Below are 23,724 nucleotides of genomic sequence, written 5' to 3' on the forward strand. Positions count from 1 at the left end.
AGCACAAAGTTTGTAAAGTTTAGCCTCATTAGAATTCCAATTAGAGTTTTTTTTACCCGCCATCCCTTTTTAACTATTATTTTAAAAAATAGCATCATTTATTATTTATTTCATAAATAACACTTTTTTTTCATTATTAATATATTATCAAAATTAGCCTCAATATTTAATAAGTTAACTGACTCACTAATCACATGAAATACTTTTTTTGTCCATCTCCATTCTCTTTTTCCAACATTCATCTTCTTCACTCCATTTTTGAAAATCTTATGCATATGTGAATGCCACCTAAATTCAAGATATATTGATTTATACGTCTTTTACATTTTGTATATCAAGTATCACTTTAATTCAAAATGTATTTTTATGTATATAATTTGGTATATTTATTTGTGAAGTGTCATCTTATTTTAAGATATATTTTTAATGTATATTACAAATATATTTTATATGTCAAGTGCCATTTTAATTCAGAATGTACTTTTTATGTATATTTATATGCCATCTTAATTAAATTTAAGATATATATTTTTATTTATATTTCACATGTCTAAGTGTCATCTTAATTGAAGATGTATTTTTTGTATATTTTATATGTGTTAATTCAATATATATTTTTTTATATATACGTTTTGTATATATTAACATATATTATTATCGAAGTAAGATCTTTGTGTTAAGAAAGGAAGAAAGAAGGAAGAGAAAAACTTAAGAAAGATAATTAAAAAGAAAACGAATGGAACAAATTTAGAAAAATATATTGACTTCGGCATAAAACAAAATTAAGAAGATGAAGAAAAAGAAGGAAAGCTAATAGATAAAGAGAAAAAAGGCATGATTTTTGTATAAAGAATTATTGGCTTTCTATTCAAATTGCTTATGTTTACGGATTAATAATTAATATTCCTATTTTAATGGAACTGTGTGCTACAAATATAAATTTTTTCCTGCCACAACTGTAATATTGGGTTTTATGCTAATAATTTGTTATATTTCTTTTAAACTGTGACAGTTATGTAAAGTTCCCATTTGCTTAGTCATACGGATGACCTGGGATCGATTCCCCCCTCAATGTCTTCTGGGTTGAACATGTCGCACAGGGTTTGCCTAGTGAGATTTACATCTCATGTGTGGTTTGCAGGCTATTACACAGGGGAGGTTTACCCAGTGCGCACAAAGTGCTCACCCGAAGGGCAGAGATTATGACAGGGATTGTAGCGGCCGCTGGTTTCCACTCTTACCCAAAAAAAAAAAAAAAAATCATCCAATTAGTTACACTCCTCAAAATAGCTTCTAACATTTGGACTATGACACACTAAATTCTGTAATTAGAACGGTGTTTTTCTTGTTTTTCTTATCTGTATAATTAATCTTTGAAGCAACATGCATATGATTTTGACTTTCAGATTATATGTAATTTAAATCTCCACAAACGGCCAGATGTCATTATTGATAGATGTAAACAGAAAAAAATACAGTTCAATGGTCAATAAAAGCTACTACCTCACTAATTTATGAGATTTTAACGTATACACAAATTACACAGCTAAGACTTACCATATATTCCCAATGTAACTCAACGGTAATCTCATACATTCTCTCAATAAATACTGCTAATCTTCCACTCATCAAACCCCAGTTTTCTCTTTGTGGTCATTTTTGCAAATTTCTTCTTTTGGCTTCTGAACTTTCTACTTTTCCTAATGGAGTCTTATTGGTCACCTAGCTCTTTCTTTCTGATTTTTCTTGGCTTTATGTGCTCATGTGAAGCTAATACATTCTACGCCGGTGGCAAAAGTGGCTGGGTTTTAAACCCTTCTGAGTCTTACAGTCATTGGACCGAAAGAAATCGCTTTCAAATCAATGATACCATTAGTAAATAATCTTTTCCTCTTCTTTTTCTTCTTTAAAAAATAATAAGTACAATTATATCTCTATTTGCAGTGACAGAGTTGCATGTTATTCTTGAATTGAATCCGCTTTGTCAGTAAATTATACGGTAGAAATAGGTTAAAATCAAATAATTTGTATAAATATAAACTTTTGAATTTTCCTAACATAAAAGAGTTAAACTATTAGTGTAGGGGTAAAAATGGTTCGGAAATCGTTTTTGAATTCTAGGCCGGACATTCTTTTGTTTTCTTAAAGGGGTCTTTATATAAATAGCCTGTTATATTCACTATTTACTTTTCATACTCCATATACATCGATTATACATATATTATATGAACTATATATCCGTCCACTATTTTAGTTTAAGCGGTTGGATGAACGACTATTTATGCTGATACTTTTTTTTAAAATCTCCTTGTTAGAATTTCTGGCTCAGCGACTGTCTAGGTGTTTTAAATGATTTGACACTTGGTATTTCTTTTTTTCAAACTTGCAGTTTTCAAGTTCAAAATTGGGTCAGATTCTGTTCTTATAGTTGACATAGATGATTATTCCAAGTGCAACAAGGACAAGCCAATTCGTGAACTAAAACATGGTGATTCAAAAGTCAAGTTTTACAGATCAGGCCCATTTTATTTCATCAGTGGACATGAAGATAATTGTGAGAAGGGCCAGAAGCTTAAAGTTGTTGTGTTATCTCCCAACCACAAAGCCCACAATGCCTTGAGCCCAGTCTCTGAGCCCATTGGGCCCGTTTCACCAGCCCCGGCTCCGGCCCAGTCTGCTGCAGGGTTTAGTGTTAGTCCAAGTGGTTTTGTTTGGGGCTTTAGTTTGATAATCGCGGCATATTTCTGCATCTTGGTCTAATTAATTCTTTCAGTTATTTTTTTTATTGATTCTTTCAGTTAAATGTGTTTTGAACAAAATGGTATATTGAAGCGTCATTGGTGTATTCTGAAAGATGTTGAGAAAAGCAAAAACTGGAAAAAAGGATAATTCGAACTTTTTAACTTTGGGTTTACTAAAAATTTAGAACATTTGTTTATCATCTTGTCTTGAAGTAACAATAGTAAAATAATATTTTTGTTAAAAGAATATAGTCCAACTATATGTCAAGCCACGCTAATAGTAAACTATAAATAGCTAATAAATTTTGAATTTCAATTTTGTTAGGACTATGAAATAATTGGTCTTTATTACGTTATATGCTTAGCAAAATTGCATTAATCTTTTACTTATTTGACGAATGTTGTGGATAGTTATAATCATGTTAATCATGAATGTAATCGTCTCCTACTGTATTCTAGATAATCGCAGAATTAACTTTATTTATAACGAGTGAAAATGAGACATGATGACCAAATAATGATAAATACTTGCCCCTACATGGGTGTTTACATCTAACTAAACAGTTAATCATAAGAATTAACAAATCAAAATGAAAATGCATATTACTTAACTATAGTTAAACATTAAAAAGTTCATATACAAAACATGTGTTTTACATATTTATTGGCGTGGTGTAAGACGTGACCAAATAACGTCTTTTTTTAAAAAAAAACTATGCCTAAGCGGAAGAACAAGAAAAGTTGTAATTTGTTTAGTGAAAAATAATTTTGCGGACGTCAAGGAGGTTGAAGGCTCTGAAAAACATAGCATGTATAGAGGAAATGGTCGTGTGTTATGTTGAGTTGACTCGCCTTTACGAAAATTTGAAGAAACCATGTGTTTTGCCCTTTAACATGAAGCCTCTTTTTCTTTTTTGTTTTTTCCTCAAAAAGATGAAACCTCTTGTTAGGGCCCATCTGGACATAAAATTTGATTGGAAGATTTTTTCAAAAAAATTTCACTTTTTTCGAAATCAACGCTTGTTCATAAAATTTCAAATTTTCACCTGAAAATGCATTTTGGAAATTTTCGAAAATTTGAAAAACTGAAAAAAAAAAAATTCAAAATTTTCACTCAAATCACTCACAAAAACTTCAAAAACAACCCAAACTGAAATTTATGTCCAAACACAACTCTAATTCTAAATACCATTTTCACTTGAAAAATTTTTTCACAATTTTTTTTCGAATTTTACAATTCTTATGTCCAAACGCCTACTTAGTGCGAAATAAAATGTAGTACAACCAGATCTATTTATAATAATTATTACTGTAATATATCTATAATAATATTTGACATTGAAATCTCATTTGACTAATTGTTATATACAAAAATTATTCAAAAAGGCAATATTTCATTTCTTAAAGTTATAAAAGATAAAAAAAATTATTTAAATTTAATGAAAATATTTTTAATTACCAGGCACGTATCGATATAATATTCTTTGTCAAAACTAATGTACTATAATACCTATTTCAACATATTGGATCAAAATACTAGACCTATTATGGTTAACTTAGACTTATAAATTCTATTTCAATATGTGGCTTTATGACAACAAAGCATTACAAGTGTTTTCTTTTAATTTATGAAAATAAATGACTTGCAATAGAAGAGAGGTAATTTTTACAAATGTTACTTAATCCTATCTTAATGTCAAGAATTTTTTCTGACTCGATAGAAAATCTTATAGAAAATTTTATATTGAAAAACTTTGTCTTTCATACCCCGCAATTATAAACCATCCGTGCATGGATAATTCATTTCAGAGACTAGAGGTCAAAAATTAAGGAATTCACCTTATTGCTAAATAATTTCATCTTGAATGTCCCTAACGTTGTAAATCATTGTCGTATTAATTGACTTGCGAACGTTACTTTATTATATTTCTATTTTCAGAATTTATATGCTACTAAGACGACAAAAGTTCAGAATTAGAGTACGAGAATGAAGACATTTAAATGAGTTTGCGGCGAATAAGTAGAGAAAAAAAATCTTACGAGATTAATAAGAAAATTAAACCGAAAATACATATTGAACAACAATTGTAAAATTCAAATTTTAAGTCTTAACTTAATTTACATCTCACGAAAAAAAAAAAAACAATTAATTAACAAAAGCTAGCACACACTTCGGAATGATCACTATGACTACGCCTCAGATCTACCAATCCAGGCCGCAACAAAAGGAAATAAAAACACGAAAACAAAAATACAAGACTATCTCCTTATCGAACAACTTGTGTAGGTAGATGTCACTGTACCGTGGAACAGACGTGACAAAATAAGACCCTTTTCACCTCCTAGTACAAGAAAAGGATCTAACTAACTACTCTTAACCAAAGTTCTGAACAAATTAAACAATTTCTTTTTAATAAAGCAGTCGAGAGATTCAAGAGTTACTCCTAGCACAGCGTGTAATTTGACTGCAACCACGGCGATAAGGATTAACTCTCTGTTGAGAATGACAATTGTAATAAGACGCACCTCGTACATTACAAGGTATATTATTTCTGGACATTGCTGCATAACTAATATGGCCATTTTGTCCTCGTAAAATTCGACGACTAATATCGGACTCCATCATCATTTCTTCTTCCTCCTTTATGCAATTTCCAATAAGGCCATTGCATTTCCTCGTTGAAGCTGCAGTTGCATGGCCGCCATGCATAATCGACAGTTGATCGAAGTTCTTGTACAGATTCTTGAAATCATTATAAGACGATGATATTGGATTAATTGTCATGGCTAGTGAGAAAAAGAAAAGTATACATAGGCGGAAATTCATATTTTTTTTTGTTTTGGAGGGGGGTGGGGGTGGGGGACTAGGGTTATGGGAAGAGAAAATGAAGTTGTGTCTCAGGCTATAGGTATTTATATTATTGGTTTCTTGGTATGTGGGGTGGAAAGTGGAAAAAAATGGGAATTATTTACTGGTAGGATAGGGTTATGGTTTTAGATAATTTTGGTTCATCTCATGTTATACGTGGTTTGAAGTGATTTACGCATAGTAGTACAGTAACGTCTGTTTTGAAATGCCCGGGTCTTGCTCATTATCTTGCTTGGATTCAGGACTTTATAGCTCATCCATTACTTCTATTTTTGGTATGCGGTGAGTATGGTCACAATTTGAAATTTATGTGTTCGAGATTCTAGTTCTTTTAAATTAATGAGTTCTAAATTAATAATTTGTATATATTCAATAGAATTTTTTTAAGATAAAATAAGGTTTCAATAAAAGCTATTGGGTTCGGCCGAATCCGTAAATTCTATGCTAACACCGTCCCTGCGGTGGTGGAAGAGTACAAATCTATTCGAACCTCGTATTTATGTCAAACCAAACTAATTACCATGGTTAAGTTATAAATTTATGTACTATTAATTAACTACGGTTTAGTGATTAGCGTATATATAAAGATATGTGTAATATCATTGAATTGGTGAAAATACTGGGTGATAAAAAAAAAATCATGGTGTAAGTTACATAATGATAATACAATAAAAAAAAAATTGTGACACAACCCTTAATTATAACAGCGTTTAGAAATTTGTTTTCTGACTCAGTGACTCTAATCACAATTTTATCTAACTTGTAAATTTTCTTTTATAATTTAATTAATGATAAAAACAAATAATGGAATTAATGATAGGAATCACCCTTTGGTCAGTACTAATTAATTTTTTGTCTGGAGGATATATGAGGGATCTAATTCTGATACATCTGGAACGGGCAGGAAGAAATTAAGCCAAGAAATGAGCGTGAATATGGGGCTATCAAAGTGTTATTTATGATGAAGAATCAAACACGTTATCATTTTTCATGTTCTTTGTTTAAATATTCTTATTATATATCATGAGCATTTATGACTAACAAAGCACTCTGCCAATGATAAAAAAATAAACAAAAGTTAGAAAGAAAGAAAGAAAGATCTCCTGCCGATAATTAATTATATCTGTAAATGTCGTTTAGTTATTTATATTAAGTTTAAATTATATGCATTGCAAACGTAAAGAATTTTTATATTTAAACTAGTTACCACAGGCTATTTACTATATTTTCTAAGTTACGCATCAAATTTTGTTATAAACATATTTATTTATGGGATTTTCACACAAAATAATCCACCCCTACAATAAGCTGATAAAAGTATATTTTTGTATATTAATGCATAATGTATGAATCAAAATCTATCTCTAGAATATTTTTAGTCGAAAAGGTATTAGTAAAACATTCAAAGGCCGCCATGTGTCGAAGTGATCTAATTAACAACGAAGTCCATGGTCGAAGAGTCAGCAAAGACTGAAGTCGAGGAGTCGTCAAAGATCGAGGCCGAGGTCGAATACCCTTGACAGAGTTATAACGGCTAGTTTCAAGATAGGACATTAAAGAGAATATTCTAGTGGATATTTTCTGTATTTGTACTATTAAAGTTTTTAGGAACATGTTCCCTATAAATAGAAAGAGACACAATGATAGGGAACATAAAATATTCATTTGAAAAATATACTTTGACTTTAGAGAGAGAATCTAATCTTATTGCAAGCCTACAAAAATAACATTTTCACTAAAATTCTTGTCCACACTTTTTCACTAGATCAGAGAATAACTCGAATATTCAAAGGCTTGTCCATCATTCATCATTGTCACAAAGAACATACATTGATTTCATCCTTTCTCGGGTGACTGATTAGTTCTATTTATATAAATGTCATTTATTGTTATTCATCACTATTTAATGCTATATTACTTATATTTGAGTCCTTAAATATTAATTATTGCACACCGTCATAGCTTTTGGAATAGATCTACGTGCTATTTATCTTTCACGACTTCAATTTCCTCTGTAGTATGTCGTGACGGTACCTAATCTCTAAGACTAGGTAAACCTAACAAACACGCGGAATAACTGAAATGATAATTTAAATATCAAAAACATCAACAACTATATGAAATAAAATCTGCAACTCAATATGTACATCTCCCAAAACCCGGTGAAAGTATAAGTCACAAGCTCTAGATACAATACTGAACACTCATATACATCACTATCTATAAGGATGCAAAGAAATAAGAAAATAACATGGTAGAAGGGGACTCCGAGGCCTGCGGACGCGGGCAGGTGTACCTTGAAGTCTCCAAAGCAAGCAACTCAACGCGCTAATACCGAGGCTAATAAGATGTACCTGGATCTGCACAGAAATATTCATTTGAAAAATATACTTTGACTTTAGAGAGAGAATCTAATCTTATTGCAAGCCTACAAAAATAATATTTTCACTAAAATTCTTGTCCACACTTTTTCACTAGATTAGAGAATAACTCGAATATTCAAAGGCTTGTCCATCATTCATCATTGTTAGAAAGAACATACATTGATTTTATCCTTTCTCGGGTGACTGATTAGTTCTATTTATATAAATATCATTTATTGTTATTCATCACTATTTAATGCTATATTACTTATGTTTGAGTCCTTAAATATTAATTATTGCACGCCGTCATAGCTTTTGGAACAGTTCTACATGTTATTTATCTTTCACGACCCCAATTTTCCTCTGTAGTATGTCGTAACGGTACCTAGTCTCTAAGACTAGGTAAGCCTAACAAACACGCAGAATAACTGAAATAATAATTTAAATATAAAAAACATCAACAACTATATGAAATAAAATCTGTAACTCAATATGTACATCTCCCAAAACCCGGTGAAAGTATAAGTCACAACCTCTAGATACAATACTGAATACTCCTATACATCACTATCTATAAGGATGTAAAGAAATAAGAAAATAACATGGTAGAAGGGGACTCTGAGGCCTGCGGACGCGGGCAGATATACCTTGAAATCTTCAAAGCAAGCAACTCAACGCGCTAATACCGAGGCTAATAGGATATACCTGGATTTGCACAAAATATGTGCAGAAACATAGTATGAGTACACCATAACGGTACCCATTAAGTGTCAAGCCTAACCTCGGTAGAGTAGTGATGAGGTCAGGTCGAGACCCTACTGGAGATAATAAGCAAGAAAGAAAATATAATGATATACTGAAATAACAATAAAGGGAAACAACAAAGAAATTACATAAAGTAACAATACGAAAATCAAGGAAGCTAATAAAATCATGAAAGGAAAACAAGGATTTTACATGTTAAGGAAATAACACCCCAACAATACAACAAATAGAGAAGATCAAAAGGGCACTCTTGAGGTACCAACTCGTAGTCCCGAATCATAAAAGTAAATCACAGTCTTTCCTTACATCACCGCGGGGGCCTTTACATTTAGTTTTGAAAATAATTTTTCCCAAAATAGCACCCCACGTTTTAACCCATCTTATCACACCGCATGGCTTCTAGTAATTCCCCTACTAACCACGCGTATCAAGCCCACTTTATCTCACCGCATGCATTTCATCACCTAGATCTTATACCACCGGATGCGTATTAATAATCACAACGGTACGACAGAAACCTTGTGCAAATGGTAACAACCGCACGGCAAAAATCTCCTGCAAATAATAACAGCAGCATGACAAAAAACTTATGCAACAACCAAAAAATAACCTCAATAATAACACGAAAACCAAAGCATAGCAACTAATAAAATAAAATTTCAAAACTTACACCTTGCCTTAACGGGAAACCACAACCTTTGTGCAACTCAGCGCCAAACTTAACATCAAGATACTTTAAGGATAGCAATTTCAAGTAGAGAATCCCACAGTTAAGTAATGAATACGGAATTGAGAAAGCAAATAATTCAACTAAACATGTAATACAAGTTGCAAATAAGAGATAAGACAAGTATACATGCGAAAATAGACTAAATATGGTGACTTTAACATGCTAAAGTAACTCAATTAAGGCATGAAAAAGAAAACTACATAGCTAAAATTGGAATTTTAATATTTATCCCATGTACGCACTCGTCACCTTGCGTACACTGCCTTCACATATCACAAACTATCACAACAATACCAAATCCTAAGGAAAATTTTTCCCACACAAGGTTAGACAAGTTACTTACCTCAAACCACGCTCAATCAATCAATTAGAAGGCCTTTCCCTCGATTTTTCAACTCCAAACGGCTCGAATCTAGCCAAAATAATTTCATACTATAAATATAACTATAGAAAACTAATTTAAATAATGAAATAATGATCTTAGCTAAGAATTAAAAAATCACTCCAAAAAGTCGAACCCGCTCCTCGGAACCAGATCAAAATTATAAAATCCGAACACCCATTTGATATCGAGTCCAACCATACAAGAATTACACAAATCCGATACCAAAATCTCGCTCAAATCCCAAAATCCAGCCTTAAAAGTTTCCTCCATTTGCCCCCAATTGTTCAACCCAAATCCCTAATTAAATGATGAAATCAATGATAGATCAGTGAAATTTAATCAAAAACGATTTAAAACATCTTACCCCAACAATCCCTCTGAAAATTCCTCGAAACTTCGCCTTAAACCGAGCTCTCAAAGTCCCAATTGTGAAATAATAAAATAAACCCTTGTTTTGAAATTTAAGTCTGTTGCTCAGTTATTTATGCTACGCGATCACGGAAATTCCTACGCGATCGCAAAGAACAAAAACACCAACAGCTCAAAAACCTACTGCGCGAACGCGGAGGATCGCACACGAATGCGGTGAGAAACGTTCCAGGGTTACGCGATCGCGTGAACCAAAACGCGACCGCATAAAGTAGTGCACTCACATCCCAGACCTCCCATTCCTTCTTCGCGAACGCGGCACCACCCACGCGTTCGCGATGCACTGAGCTACTCAGCCTCGCGATCGCACAAGCCATCTCGCGATCGCACAAGCCATCTCGCGATCGCATAGCACCAAACCACGCTTGCCAAATCGCAGAGCTTCGCGATCGTAACCCCTCTTCCACGATCGCATAAGAGGAACCCAAAATTGGGAGAACCAGAATTTTTGCAATTTCACAATGAACCGAAAAGTGTCAAACATGGTCTGAATTACACCCGAGGCCCTCGGGACCTCAAACAAATATACCAACAGTCCTAAAACATCATACAAACATGCTCCAAGTGTCAAATCACATCAAACAACGCTAAAATCATGAATTAGTCATCGATTCAAGCCTAAGCACTTATGAACTTCTGAATTCCGAAACCAACACCTATTCATACCAAAACAAGTATGATTAACCCCAAAATTTGCACACAAGTCATAATTGACATTACAGACCTATTCCAACTTCCAGAATCGAAATTTGAGTCCACTCCCGATCAAACTTTCCAAAATTCTACCAATTTCCAACTTCTGCCAATTTACGCCAAAACGACCTACAGACCTCCAAATCAATATCCGGACACGCTCCCAAGACTCAAATCACCATACGGAACTATTGGGACTGTTGAAACTCCATCCTGGAGTTGTCTTCACACAATTTAAACTACGGTCAACTCCTACGACTTAACCTTCCAATTTAGGGACTATATGTCCCATTTCACTCCGAAACTCCCGAAACCAAAACCAAACATCACGGCAAGTCACGTAACCACAATATAACACAGAGAAGGCAATAGATAGAGGATCAGGGATAATACACTCAAAATGACCTACCGGGTCATTATATGATCCCCCTCTTAAAGCAAACATTCATCCTCGAACGAGTATAGAGACATACCTGAAGTGGTGAAAAGATGAGGATAACGGCTACGCATATCATGCTCGGTCTCCCAAGTCGCCTCCTCAACTGGCTGACTGAAGAAATGTTCTTCGACCTTAACTTTCGGACCTGCCTATCCAAAATGGCCACCGGCTTCTCAACATAAGATAGATCCTTATACAACTGGATTGAGCTGAAGTCTAACACATGAGACGGATCGACATGATACTTCCAGAGCATAGAAACATGGAACACTAGATAAACTGCAGTTAGACTAGGTAGTAGTGCATGTCTGTAGGCCACCTCTCCAACCCTCTCAAGAATTTCAAAAGTTCCAATATACCTAGGGCTCAGCTTTCCCTTCTTCTCGAACCTCATAACATTCTTCATGGGCGAAACTTGGAGGAAGACCCGCTCCCCAACCATGAATGCAACATCGCGAACCTTTCGATTCGTATAACTCTTCTGTCTGGATTGGGCTGTACGAAGTCGATCCTGAATCAATTTAACCTTTTCCAAAGCATTATGAACCAAGTCTGTACCCAATAGCCTAGTCTCACCCGGCTCAAACCAGCCCATCGGAGTCCGGCACCGCCTACCATACAAAGCCTCATACGGGGCCATTTGAATGTTCGACCGATAATTATTGTTGTAGGGAAACTCCATAAGCGGTAAGAACTGATCCCAAGAACCCCCAAACTCCATCACACACGCTCGAGGCATATCCTCCAATATCTGAATAGTACTCGAATTGTCCATCCGTCTGAGGGTAAAATACTGTACTGAACTCCACCCATGTGCCTAATTCATGCTGTACGGCCCTCAAGAACTGCGATGTAAACTACGTACCCTGTCAGAGATGATAGATACCGGCACACCATGAAGCCTGACAATCTCACGAATATAAACCTAAACCAGCTGCTCTGAAAAGTAAGTAGTCACCACTAGATTGAAATGAACTGACTTGGTCAATCTATCTACAATCACCCAAACTACATCGAACTTCCTCTGAGTCCATGGGAGCCTAACAAAGTAATCTGCTCCCATTTCCACTCTGGGATCTCTAGCTTCTGAAGCAATCCACCTAGCCGCTGATGTTCATACTTCACATGCTGACAATTTAAGCACCGAGCTACATATTCCACTATGTCCTTCTTCATTCTCCTCCACTAGTAATGTTGCCTCAAGTCCTGATACATCTTCGCGACACCTGGATGAATGGAGTACCGCGAACTGTGAGCCTCCTAGAGAATCAACTCACACAAGCCATCTACATATGGCACACATAGCCTGCCATGCATCTGTAATAAACTGTCATCCCCATAATGACATCATTGGCATCGCTGTGCTAAATTATGTCCTTGAGGATAAGGAGATGGGGGTCATCGTACTGACGCTCTCTGATACGATCATAAAGAGAAGATTGAGAAACCATATAATCCAAAACTCGGCTCGACTTAGAAACATCCAATCTAACAAACTGGTTGGCCAAGGCCTGAACAACCAAAGCCAATGGCCTCTCTACTACCAGTAGATATGCTAAGCTGCCCAAACTCTATGCCTTGCGACTCAAGGCATCGACCACTACATTGGCCTTCCCGAGATGATATAGAATGGTGGCATCATAGTCCTTAAGAAACTCTAACCACCTCTGCTTCCACAAGTTAAGATCCTTCTATTTGACCAGATACTGTAGACTCCGGTGATCGGTGTAGACCTCAGAAGGGACACCGTACAAATAGTGCTGCCAGATCTTCAAGGCATGAACAATAGTGATAACTCGAGGTCGTTGACATGATAGTTCTTCTCATGCACCTTCAGCTGTCTAGACGCGTAGGAAATCGCCCTATCATCCTGCATCAACACCGTGCCGAGACCAATACGCGATGCATCACGGTATACAATATAAAACTCCGAATCCGAAGGCAACACCAATATTGGGGCTGTAGTGAAAGATGTCTTGAGCTTTTGAAAGCTCTCCTCACACTCCTCGGTCCACCGGAACGGAGCACCCTTCTGGGTTAATCTGGTCATAGGTGCTGCAATAGACGAGAAACCTTCTACAAATCGACAATAATACCCCGCCAAACCCAGAAAACTCCGGGTATCCGTAGCTGAAGACGGTCTGGACCAACTCTACATTGCTTTAATCTTCTTATGATCCACCTTGATCCCTTTACTCGATACTATATGACCCAAAAATGCCACCGAATCTAGCTAGAATTTGCACATTGGAAATTTTGCATATAACTTCTTTTCTCTCAAGGTATGAAGCATAGTCCTCAGGTGCTGCCCATGATCCTCCCAGCTCCGGGAGTACACCAAATGTCGTCAATAAATACAATGATGAATGAGTCAAGATAGGGCTAAAATACACTGTTCATCAAGTGCATAAATGTTGTTGGAGCGTTCGTCAGCTCAAAAGACATCTCAAGGAATTCATAATGTCCATTCAGAGTCCTGAAGGCAGTCTTTGGGATATCTGGCTCCCGAATCTTCAACTGATGATAGCCTAAACGCAAGTCAATCTTAGAGAACACTCTGACACCCTTTAGCTGATCAAATAGTTCATCAATACGTGGCAATATAGACATGTTCTTCACTGTAACCTTGTTCAACTAGCGATAATCAATACACATGCGCATAAAACCATCCTTTTTCTTTACAAATAAGATTGGAGCACCCCAAGGCGACACACTGGGCCGAATGAAGCCCTTATCAAGCAACTCTTGCAACTTCTCCTTTAATTCTTTCAACTCTGATGGGGCCATACGATAGGGTAGAATAGAAATGGGTTGAGTGCCCGGTAACAAATCAATACCAAAGTCAATATCTTTGTCGGGTGGCATGCCCGAAAGATCCACTGAAAATACATATGGATAATCCCTCACTATCGGAACTGACTCCATGGTAAGAGTATCAACACTGACATCCCTCAAGAAAGCTAAATAAGCATTACACCCCTTCTCAAGCATACACTGAGCCTTTATAAATGAGATAACTTTGCTAGGAACATAATCTAAAGTACCCCTCCACTCTAACCGCGGTAAACCTGGCATAGCCAACGTTACCGTGTTGGCGTGACAATCAAGAATAGCATGATATGGCGACAACCAGTCCATGCCCAATATAATATCAAAATTTACCATACTAAGCAACAATAGATCGGCTCTGGTCTCAAAACCACCAAGACCAACTAAACACGACCGATACACACGGTCAACAATAATAGAATCTCCCATAGGTATGGACACATAGATAGGAGAACTCAAAGAACCACGGGATACACCCAAATATGGAGCAAAATAAGATGACACATAGTAATAAGTGGAGCCTGGATCAAATAAGACTGATGCATCTCTATGACGGACCGGAATAATACATGTGATGATAGAGTCGGATGAAATTGCCTCCGTCCTAGAAGGAAGAGCATAATATCTGGCCTGTCCTCCCCCTCCAGGGCGACCTCTACCTACTCGACCTCCACCTCTAGTTGGCTGCGCAGATGGGGTGACAACTGGTACGGCGACCATGGACTGAGAAGCTTGAGGACCCGATGGAATATGTGGAGCCTGAGTAGTCGATGGAGGTGCACCCCTCCTGAGTCTGGGGCAATCCCTCACCATATAATGAGTGTCACCACACACAAAACAAGCTCTTGGGGGACGTGGCTGGCTCGAGCTTGATCGGCTGGACTAACCTCTGAAAGCACCCCGTGTAGGAGGTACACTAGATAATGGCGGTGCATAATAGGGAGCCTGAGGCCTAGGAGTGGCTGGAATACCGCTGGAAGGCGGGAGTGCTGAATGAACATGGCGACTTACATAGCCCCTACCATGATGAGCTGCAACTGTGGCATGGGTACCACTATATGTGCTAGAATCTCGAAACCTCTTGGCCTCCCTCTCCTCTCTCTCCCGAGTCAACATACCCTCCAATCTCCTAACGATACCCACTACCTACTGGTATGCGATATCTATCTCCAACTTTTGGGCCATGCTAAATCTGATATTGGGTTGAGCCCCTCGATAAATGGACGGATTCACTCTCTAACAGTAGCAACCAAGGCTGGTGCATGCCTAGCCAAATCACTACACCGGATCGCATACTCCGACACGGTAATAGAACCCTAGTGCAACTATTCAAACTCTGCGTGCCATGCATAGCTGAGACTCTGGGAACATACTCCCTAAATAACATATCTGAGAACTAAGTCTAAGTAAGCAAAGCTGCCTCGGCTGGACTACCCTACTCATATGCTTGCCACCACTGATAGGACGCTCCCTTAAGCTGGAACATAGTGAAAACAACCCTACTAGACTCCACAATACCCATAGTACGAAGGATACGATGACACTCCTAAAGAAAACCCCGGGCATCTTCTGACGCCAAGCCACTAAAAGTAAGAGGGTGGTACTTCTTGTACCTCTCGAGCCTGAGCTGTTCCCTCTAAAAAAACTGTTGCCCTATCCTCGGGATGAACTGGGGCTACCGGCTGCATTGATATGACCTCTAGGACCTGATCAACCGAAACCTGCTGCTTTGGGGTACGGGCGGCGGGAGTCTGTGCTCCTCTCCCAGCCTGAGATATGGCAGGAGAAAGTGGTATCAACCCTGTCTGAGCCAAGGTACCGAACATGCTCAGAAACTGCACGAGAGTCTCCTGGAGGGCTGGTGCAGTAACAGACGTCTCAGGTGCCTGCCCTCCAACTGGAGCTACTGGTGGCTTCTTTGTACCAGCTCGTGTGGGTGCTCTGGCTGCACCATGTAGACATCCTCGGCCTCTGCCCCGGCTCCGGCCTCTCGCGGCTCTAGCAGGGGGTGCGGATGTCTGGTCATCTGATCCAGCTGTACGTGTCGTCACCATCTGTGAGAGAATAGAAAGACAGAAATTTAAAATCCGAAGTCAAAGATTTCACACGATAAGGAATCAAAGAAGTGAAGCTTTTCCTAACAATTCCATAGCCTCCCGAAATAAGTACATGCGTCTCCATACCGATCCACGAGACTCTACTAAACCTGCTTGTGACTCATAACACCAATGAACCTAGAGCTGTGATATCAACTTGTCATGACCCCAATTTCCCTCCGTAGGATGTCGTGATGACACCTAATCCCTAAGATTAGGTAAGCCTAGCAAACATGCGGAATAACTGAAATGATAATTTAAATATCAAAAATATCAACAACTATATGAAATAAAATCTGCAACTCCCCCCAAAACCCGGTAAAAGTATAAGTCACAAGCTCTAGATACAGTACTGAACACTCCTATATATCACTGTCTATAAAGATGTAAAGAAATAAGAAACGAACATGGTAGAAAGGGACTCCGAGGCTTGCAGATGTGGGCAAGTGTACCTTGAAGTCTCCAAAGCAAGCAACTCAACGTGCTAATACCGAGGCTGATACGATGTACTTGGATCTGCACAAAACATGTGCAGAAGCGTAGTATGAGTACACCACAATGGTACCCAGTAAGTGTCAAGCCTAATAGTGATGAGGTTAGGTCGAGGCCCTACTGGAGATAATAAGAAGCAAGACAGAAAATATAATGATATACTGAAATAACAGGGAACGGAAATAATAAAGAAATTATAGAAAGTAACAACACATAAATCAAGGAAGCTAATAAAATCATGAAAGGAAAACACTGATTTTACATGTTAAGGAAACAACACCCCAACAATACAACAAATAGAGAAGATCAATAGGGCACTCCCGAGGTACCGCCTCGTATTCCCAAATCATAAAAATAAATCACAGTCTTTCCTTATATCACCGCGGGAGCCTTTACATTTAGTTTTGAAAATAATTTTTCCTGAAATAGCATCCCGCGGTTTAGCCCACCTTATCACACTGCATGGATTCTAGTAGTTCCCCTACTAGCTACGCATATCAAGCCCACCTTATCTCACCGCATTCGTTTCAACACCCAGGCCTTATATCACCGCATGCGTATCAATAATCACAACGGCACGGTAGAAACCTTGTGCAAATAGTAACACCCGCACGGAGAAAACCTCGTGCAAACAATAACAACAGCACGGCAGAAACCTCGTGCAACAACCAAACAATAACATCAACAATAAAGCGAAAACCAAAGCATAGTAACTAACAAAATGAAATTTCACAACTTACACCTTTCCCTAGCAGAAACAACGAACTTTTTGCAACTCAGCACCAAACTTAACATCAAGATACTTTAATGATAGCAATTTCAAGAAAGAATCCCACAGTTAAGTAATGAATACAGAATTGAGAAAGCAAGTACTTCAACTAAACATGGAGTACAAGTTGTAAATAAGAGATAAGACAAGTAGACATGCGAAATTAGGCTAAACATGGTGACTATAACATGCTAAAGTAACTCAATTAAGGCATGAAAAGGAAACCACGTAGCTAAAATTGAAATTTCAACATTTAGCCCGTGTACGCACTTGTCACCTTGTGTACCCGACCTTCACATATCACAAATTATCATAACAATGCAAAATCCTAAGGGGAATTTCCCCCACACAAGGTTAGACATGTCACTTACCTCAAACCACGCTAAATCAATCAATTAGAAGGCCTTTCCCTCGATTTTCCAACTCCGAATGGCTTGAATCTAGCCAAAATAATTTCATACTATAAATATAACTATAGGAAACTAATTTAAATGAATAAATTATGATCTTAGCAAAGAATTGAAAAATCGCCCCAAAATGTCAACCCGGGCCCGCACCTCGGAACCCGACCAAAATTAGAATATCCAAACACCCATTCGATATCGAGTCCAACCATACAAGAATTACACAGATCCGATACCAAAATCTCGCTCAAATCCCCAAAATTCGGCCTAAGAAGTTTCCTTCATTTTCCCAATATTTCAACCCAAATCCATAATTAAATGATCAAATCAATGATAGATTTGTGGAATTTAATAAAAAATGAATTAATAACTCTTACCCCAACCATCCCTCTAAAAATCCCTCGAAACTTTGCCTTAAACCGAATACCAACAGCTCAAAAATCTACTACGCAAACGCGGTGAGAAACGTACCAGGGTTACGCGATCGTGTGAACCAAAATGCGACCGCATAGAGTAGTGCACCCATCTCCCAGACCTCCCCTTCCTTCATCGTGAACGCGACACCACCCACGCATTCGTGATGCACTAACCTACCCAGCCTCGTGATCGCATAAGACATCACGTGGTCGCATATCACCAAACCACGCCTGCCAAATCTCAGAGCTTTGCGATCGCGACCCCTCTTCCGCGATCGCATAAGAGGAAACTAGAACTAGGAGAACCAGAATTTCTGCAATTCCACAATAAATCGAAAAGCATCGAACATGGTCCGAATTACACCTGAGGGCCTCGGGACCTCAGCCAAACATACCAACAATCCTAAAATATCATATAAACACGCTTGAAGCGTCAAATCACATCAAACAACACTAAAATCAAGAATCGCACATCGATTCAAGCCTAAGCACTTATGAACTTCCGAATTCCGAAACCAATGCCGATTCATACCAAAACAACTCCGATTTACCCCAAATTTTGCACACAATGAATAATTGACATTACAGACCTATTGTAACTTCTGAAATCGAAATCCGAGTCCACTCCTGGTCAAACTTTCCAAAATTCCACCAATTTATGCCAAAATGACCTACAGACCTCCAAATCAACATCTGGACACACTCCTAAGACTCAAATCACCATACGGAGCTATTGAAACCGCTGAAACTCCATTCCGGATTCGTCTTCACACAAGTAAAACTACGATCAACTCCTACGACTTAACCTTACAGTTTAGGGACTATATGTCCCATTTCACTACGAAACTCACCTGAAACCAAAACCAAACATCCCGACAAGTCAAATAACCATAGTATAACACAGAGAAGGCAATAAATAGGGGATCGGGGCTATTACACTCAAAATGACCAGTCGGGTCGTTACATTATCACACTGCAGAGAGTTTCATCTTTAGGATTCTATTACTAACTAAGATTAACCCTCATTTGTATAAATTTAATTAGTTTAACCAAGATCTATATTTTTGCTCAAATAATTTGGAACAGTCTATGGGGATTTCTTAGTTAATTTTTTAGTTTCCTTTAGATCTATAGCTAACACAAGTCACTAACCTCACAAACCTCAAGATCTCTTTTATTCTTTGTACGTACAAAAACCTACATGGCAGGTATCCAAGGAGAGAGGAAGAAGGTAACAGGTGATCTCGCTAGCAACCTCATGAATGCTATCAATGAGAGCTATGAAACTCTAGGCGAAGACATGATGCCTATTGCCTCCCCTAGGCGCGAGAGGTCTCCTCCCCCCATTGTAGTATAACAAAACCCAACGAAAAATGAGCTCTCATGTCCACAGAAGAAGGAACACCACCAGCCCTGAAGAAGCTCCTCAAGGCATGGCTGACAGATACACTGGTGAGCATGCTCAACATGCCCACTCCAAGCACGACTATAGAAATTGTAAGAGCATACATGATATAACAAACAAACAAACGATGCAACCGACCAAACCCTCCGACAACAGGTATAACACTAACAATATTACTCAAAATGCAAATGATATAGTGCCATCGCTGCCGTTCTAAATAGGATGGAGGAAATGGAGAATGAAAACAAAGCACTCCAAGACCAGATAAAAGAATACTTTGAATGAGTCGACAAGATACCGGACGCCCCTAAGTTACTGCCAGAAAAGGACACATGTAGGTTCGTAGAGCATCCATACAATGACAAAGCAGCCCCGTATGCCATACCAAAGACCTTCAAAATGCCAACCTACCTCAGGATATATGACGGAACAACCGATTTTGAGGATCATGTGACCCATTACGTCACCAACGTGAAAGGAGACGACCTCGCCAAGGAACAAGTGTCCTCTATTTTGCTGAAGAAGTTTGGCAAAACCCTTAGGGAGAGGTATTAACATGGTACTTACCGCTACCAGCCCGCTCCATAGAAACTTTAGAGGAAATGGCCGATAAGTTCGTAACTTCCTATGCCGGAGCCAAGAATGCCGAAGCAAGAGTAAACGACATATTCACTATCAAGCAGTCCTTGGGAGAGGGACTGAGGGACTTCCTAAGTCGATTCAACAGAGTAAGAATGACTCTGCCGAATGTGTCCGAAGGGATGACGATTGCAGCTTTCCAAAACGGGTTGAGTAGAGATAGTTCGAGAGCAACTAGAAAATTATTGAGCCGGTTAATAAAATATCCTCTAACCACTTGGGACGAAATCCATAATGCTTATGATGCCGAGGTCCGAGCAGATAAGGACAACCTTAACATACCAACTAATCAGCTAATCTCGGTACACACCAAATCCAGATAAGAACGAAGAGACAACAATATGAGGGATCACCCGGTCTCGCGACCCAATAGGGAATGACACCAGCCATACGTCAGGGCGCCCGCCGCACCTTCCCTCCGCTATGAAGAAGGTCCATCCAAGCCAAGAACAAGGACTCACCGAAACGAGAGAGGAATACCCCCTTATTATCTACTCACAATTTTTGTGTGTCACCTACAGAAATAGTCTATGCTCTTGAGAAACTGGGAACAAAGTTAAAGTGGCCGCCAAAGATGAGATCCGATCCGAACTCTAGAAAATCCGACGCCCTCTGTGAGTTCCACCAGGAACGTGGGCAAAAAATAGAAGATTGCATTGCCCTCAGACAAGGAGTCGTAAACATGTTACGACAGGGGTACCTCAAAGAGGTATTAAGTGACAAGGGGAAAATCACCTTCGATGAGTCAGATGCCGACATTTTGACTTTCCCTTATAATGATGCCCTCACAATTACTTTACGCATTTTAGACACTGATGTCAAACGTATCATGGTGGATGATGGAAGTGGAGCATGCATTATCCATCCCCGAGTCCTCACCCAAATAAAACATGTGGATAAGTTAGTGTCGCGCTGTATCACACTAACTGGTTTTAATAATGCAGTTGAGCGGATGGCAGGGGAAGTTACACTCCCCATCTTGGCCGGCGACATGACTATGGAGACGACATTCTACATCATGGATCAGGCCACCGCGTACAATGCCATAGTGGGACGACCATGGATACATCCCAAAAGAGCCATCCCCTCCAGCCTATACCATCTAATTAAATTCCCAACACCATGGGGAATATTCAGCATAAGCGGAGAACAACGCACGTCCAGGGAATGTTATTGCATTTCCTTAGAGAGTACGACAACCCAACAGAAAAAAGAAGCATAGCAATCAACAAGGCTGAGGTCGACGCAAGAAGAGACCAAGGACGTCATCATGGATCCCGAAATGTTCGAGGTAGCATATTCGACCATAGAAGACCTCGACCCCGTTCGATTGGACCTCAAAGACCATAGCAAAAAGGCCTACATCGGCTGTAAACTCCGGGAGCCAGGTAAATTCAGTCAATTCTTAATAACTAATGCAGATTTGTTTGTCTTTAGCCATGTAGATATGCCGGGTATACCCAGGGAAATCGCTACACACAAATTAAATGTCGACCCGTTCTACCCCCTCCACCCTAGTAAGGCAAGTCAGGCATAAGTTCAACCCCGCCATCAACGACGCAGTCCGCAAGGAGGTGGAGAAACTTTTAGAAAATGGCTCTATCAAGGAGTCAAAGTACCCCAAGTGGATCGCCAACGTAGTGATGGTCAAAAAGAAAAATGGGAAATGGAGGATATGCATGGATTTCACAGACTTGAACAAAGCATGTCCGAAGGATTCATTCCCATTACCCGACATCGACCAGATCATCGATGCAACGGCTAGGCACGAGGTATTAAGTTTCTTGGACACATACTTAGGCTATAACCAAATACTTATGAAAAAAAAGACCAGGAAAAGACCACGTTCATCACCCATCGAGGAACGTATTGTTATAGGGTCATGCCGTTTTGGACTAAAGAACGTAGGGGCTACATATTAAAGATTGGTCACAAAGATGTTCAAGGACCATCTCGGCAAGACCATGGAAGTATACATAGATGACATGTTGGTCAAGTCCGTAAAGGCAGAGGATCACATCGATCATTTGAAGGAAGCTTTCGACATATTAAGACAGTACAAAATGAAACTAAACCCAGAGATATGCGCATTTGGCGTAGCCTTAGGAACGTTCTTGGATTTTTCAATATTCAGAATTGAAGAGTTACTACATTTTTTGAAGCAGAATTAATTGTACACAAGGTAAGTTACAGTTTATGGTATTTTCATTGAAACGGATGGCCATGTGAGGCCAAAGAGATATTGTTTATTGTTTATGGCATGTGTGTTATACGGTATGTTTCTAGCTATTTGACAGGTATGAGATAGTGCTGTTTACCGAGGAGACTCTGTCAAAATTTTCATAAAATCCATAAGAGCTAGTTTCTCCTCTAAGAAGCATTTACATTCGAGGACAAATGTTCCTAAGGGGGGAGGACGTTACACCCTGTACTTTCATATTAGAATGAGTCTTAAGTGAATTAATATGAGCCGAAGAGTTAAAGGACCTTATAAGACTAGGTGCCATCACGACATCCTACGGAGGAAAATTTGGTTCGTGACACCAACTCCCCAATCCTTTCGTCAAGCCGCTCTTTTCTAAGCTTTGCCGTCGACAAATCATTTTCTCGTTCAGAGCGAAGAGTTTGGTTTGCCACTTCAAGAGATTCTGCCCTCCTATGAGCCTCTGACCGAGCGAACTTTGCCTTCTCTAGCTCCTCCATCTTCTCGGCAACCTCTCCACTAAGAGCCTCTGCCCTGAATTGTCATTCCTCAAGCTGGCCTCGCAGAAAGACTACCTGATCTTGGAGATCACTACACTAGGATTCTATCCCCCCGCTAAGCTCGATCTCTTCCTCTTTGCTCCTCAACGTCCCTTCCAGGACGCTGCACTTCCCCACTACCCGCACCATCTCCTTGTCTCTTTCCTTCAAGTCCTCCCTTAGTTGGCGCACATCGTCACTTTCACAGCACCGACATCGAAGCTCCCGGTACTTCTCAAGGCATTTGAAGTACTTGTCCTACAAATTTACATAAATATCTTTACATCTTTGTTCCTTATGGGCACTTTCAATCTCCAGGACGACCATATGAAAAAGTACGAAAAAGCAAAACGTAAGGAAGATAATAGACATCAAATGTACTTACTTGAAGGACGAGACCAGTAATATTATTTGACAGGGTGTTGTCGTTTATAGTCTCGAGGGTCGTACCCTCAATTTCAGAACAAAGAGGCCGAGGGAGCGGACTATCTCCTCGGTGTTCACAAGAAGTGTAGCGG

The 23,724-nt window shown here is 38.8% G+C and overlaps 2 protein-coding genes across 2 annotated transcripts; both read left to right on the plus strand.

The window, feature by feature from the left end:
* Nucleotides 1-1,662: 1,662 nt before the first annotated feature.
* LOC107767779 (early nodulin-like protein 15) lies at nucleotides 1,663-2,890 on the plus strand. Its single transcript, XM_075242398.1, has 2 exons — nucleotides 1,663-1,875; nucleotides 2,390-2,890. The coding sequence occupies exons 1-2, from the start codon at nucleotides 1,704-1,706 to the stop codon at nucleotides 2,758-2,760; spliced, it is 543 nt and encodes a 180-aa protein (XP_075098499.1). The 5' UTR covers nucleotides 1,663-1,703; the 3' UTR covers nucleotides 2,761-2,890.
* Nucleotides 2,891-19,793: 16,903 nt separating this feature from the next.
* LOC107767778 (uncharacterized) lies at nucleotides 19,794-21,686 on the plus strand. Its single transcript, XM_016586868.1, has 2 exons — nucleotides 19,794-19,872; nucleotides 20,986-21,686. The coding sequence occupies exons 1-2, from the start codon at nucleotides 19,794-19,796 to the stop codon at nucleotides 21,684-21,686; spliced, it is 780 nt and encodes a 259-aa protein (XP_016442354.1).
* Nucleotides 21,687-23,724: the final 2,038 nt, after the last annotated feature.

This window comes from Nicotiana tabacum, chromosome 21 (assembly GCF_000715075.1).
Source record: "Nicotiana tabacum cultivar K326 chromosome 21, ASM71507v2, whole genome shotgun sequence".
Taxonomy (NCBI): Eukaryota; Viridiplantae; Streptophyta; class Magnoliopsida; order Solanales; family Solanaceae; genus Nicotiana; species Nicotiana tabacum.

Bases quoted from the DNA above. Each gene is read 5' to 3' on its own strand.
- LOC107767779 (XM_075242398.1), top strand. From the start codon at position 1,704: ATGGAGTCTTATTGGTCACCTAGCTCTTTCTTTCTGATTTTTCTTGGC. The intron at 1,876-2,389 runs GTAAATAATCTT...TCAAACTTGCAG, and splicing joins TCAAATCAATGATACCATTA to TTTTCAAGTTCAAAATTGGG.
- LOC107767778 (XM_016586868.1), top strand. From the start codon at position 19,794: ATGAGCTCTCATGTCCACAGAAGAAGGAACACCACCAGCCCTGAAGAA. The intron at 19,873-20,985 runs GTGAGCATGCTC...TGTCACCTACAG, and splicing joins CATGGCTGACAGATACACTG to AAATAGTCTATGCTCTTGAG.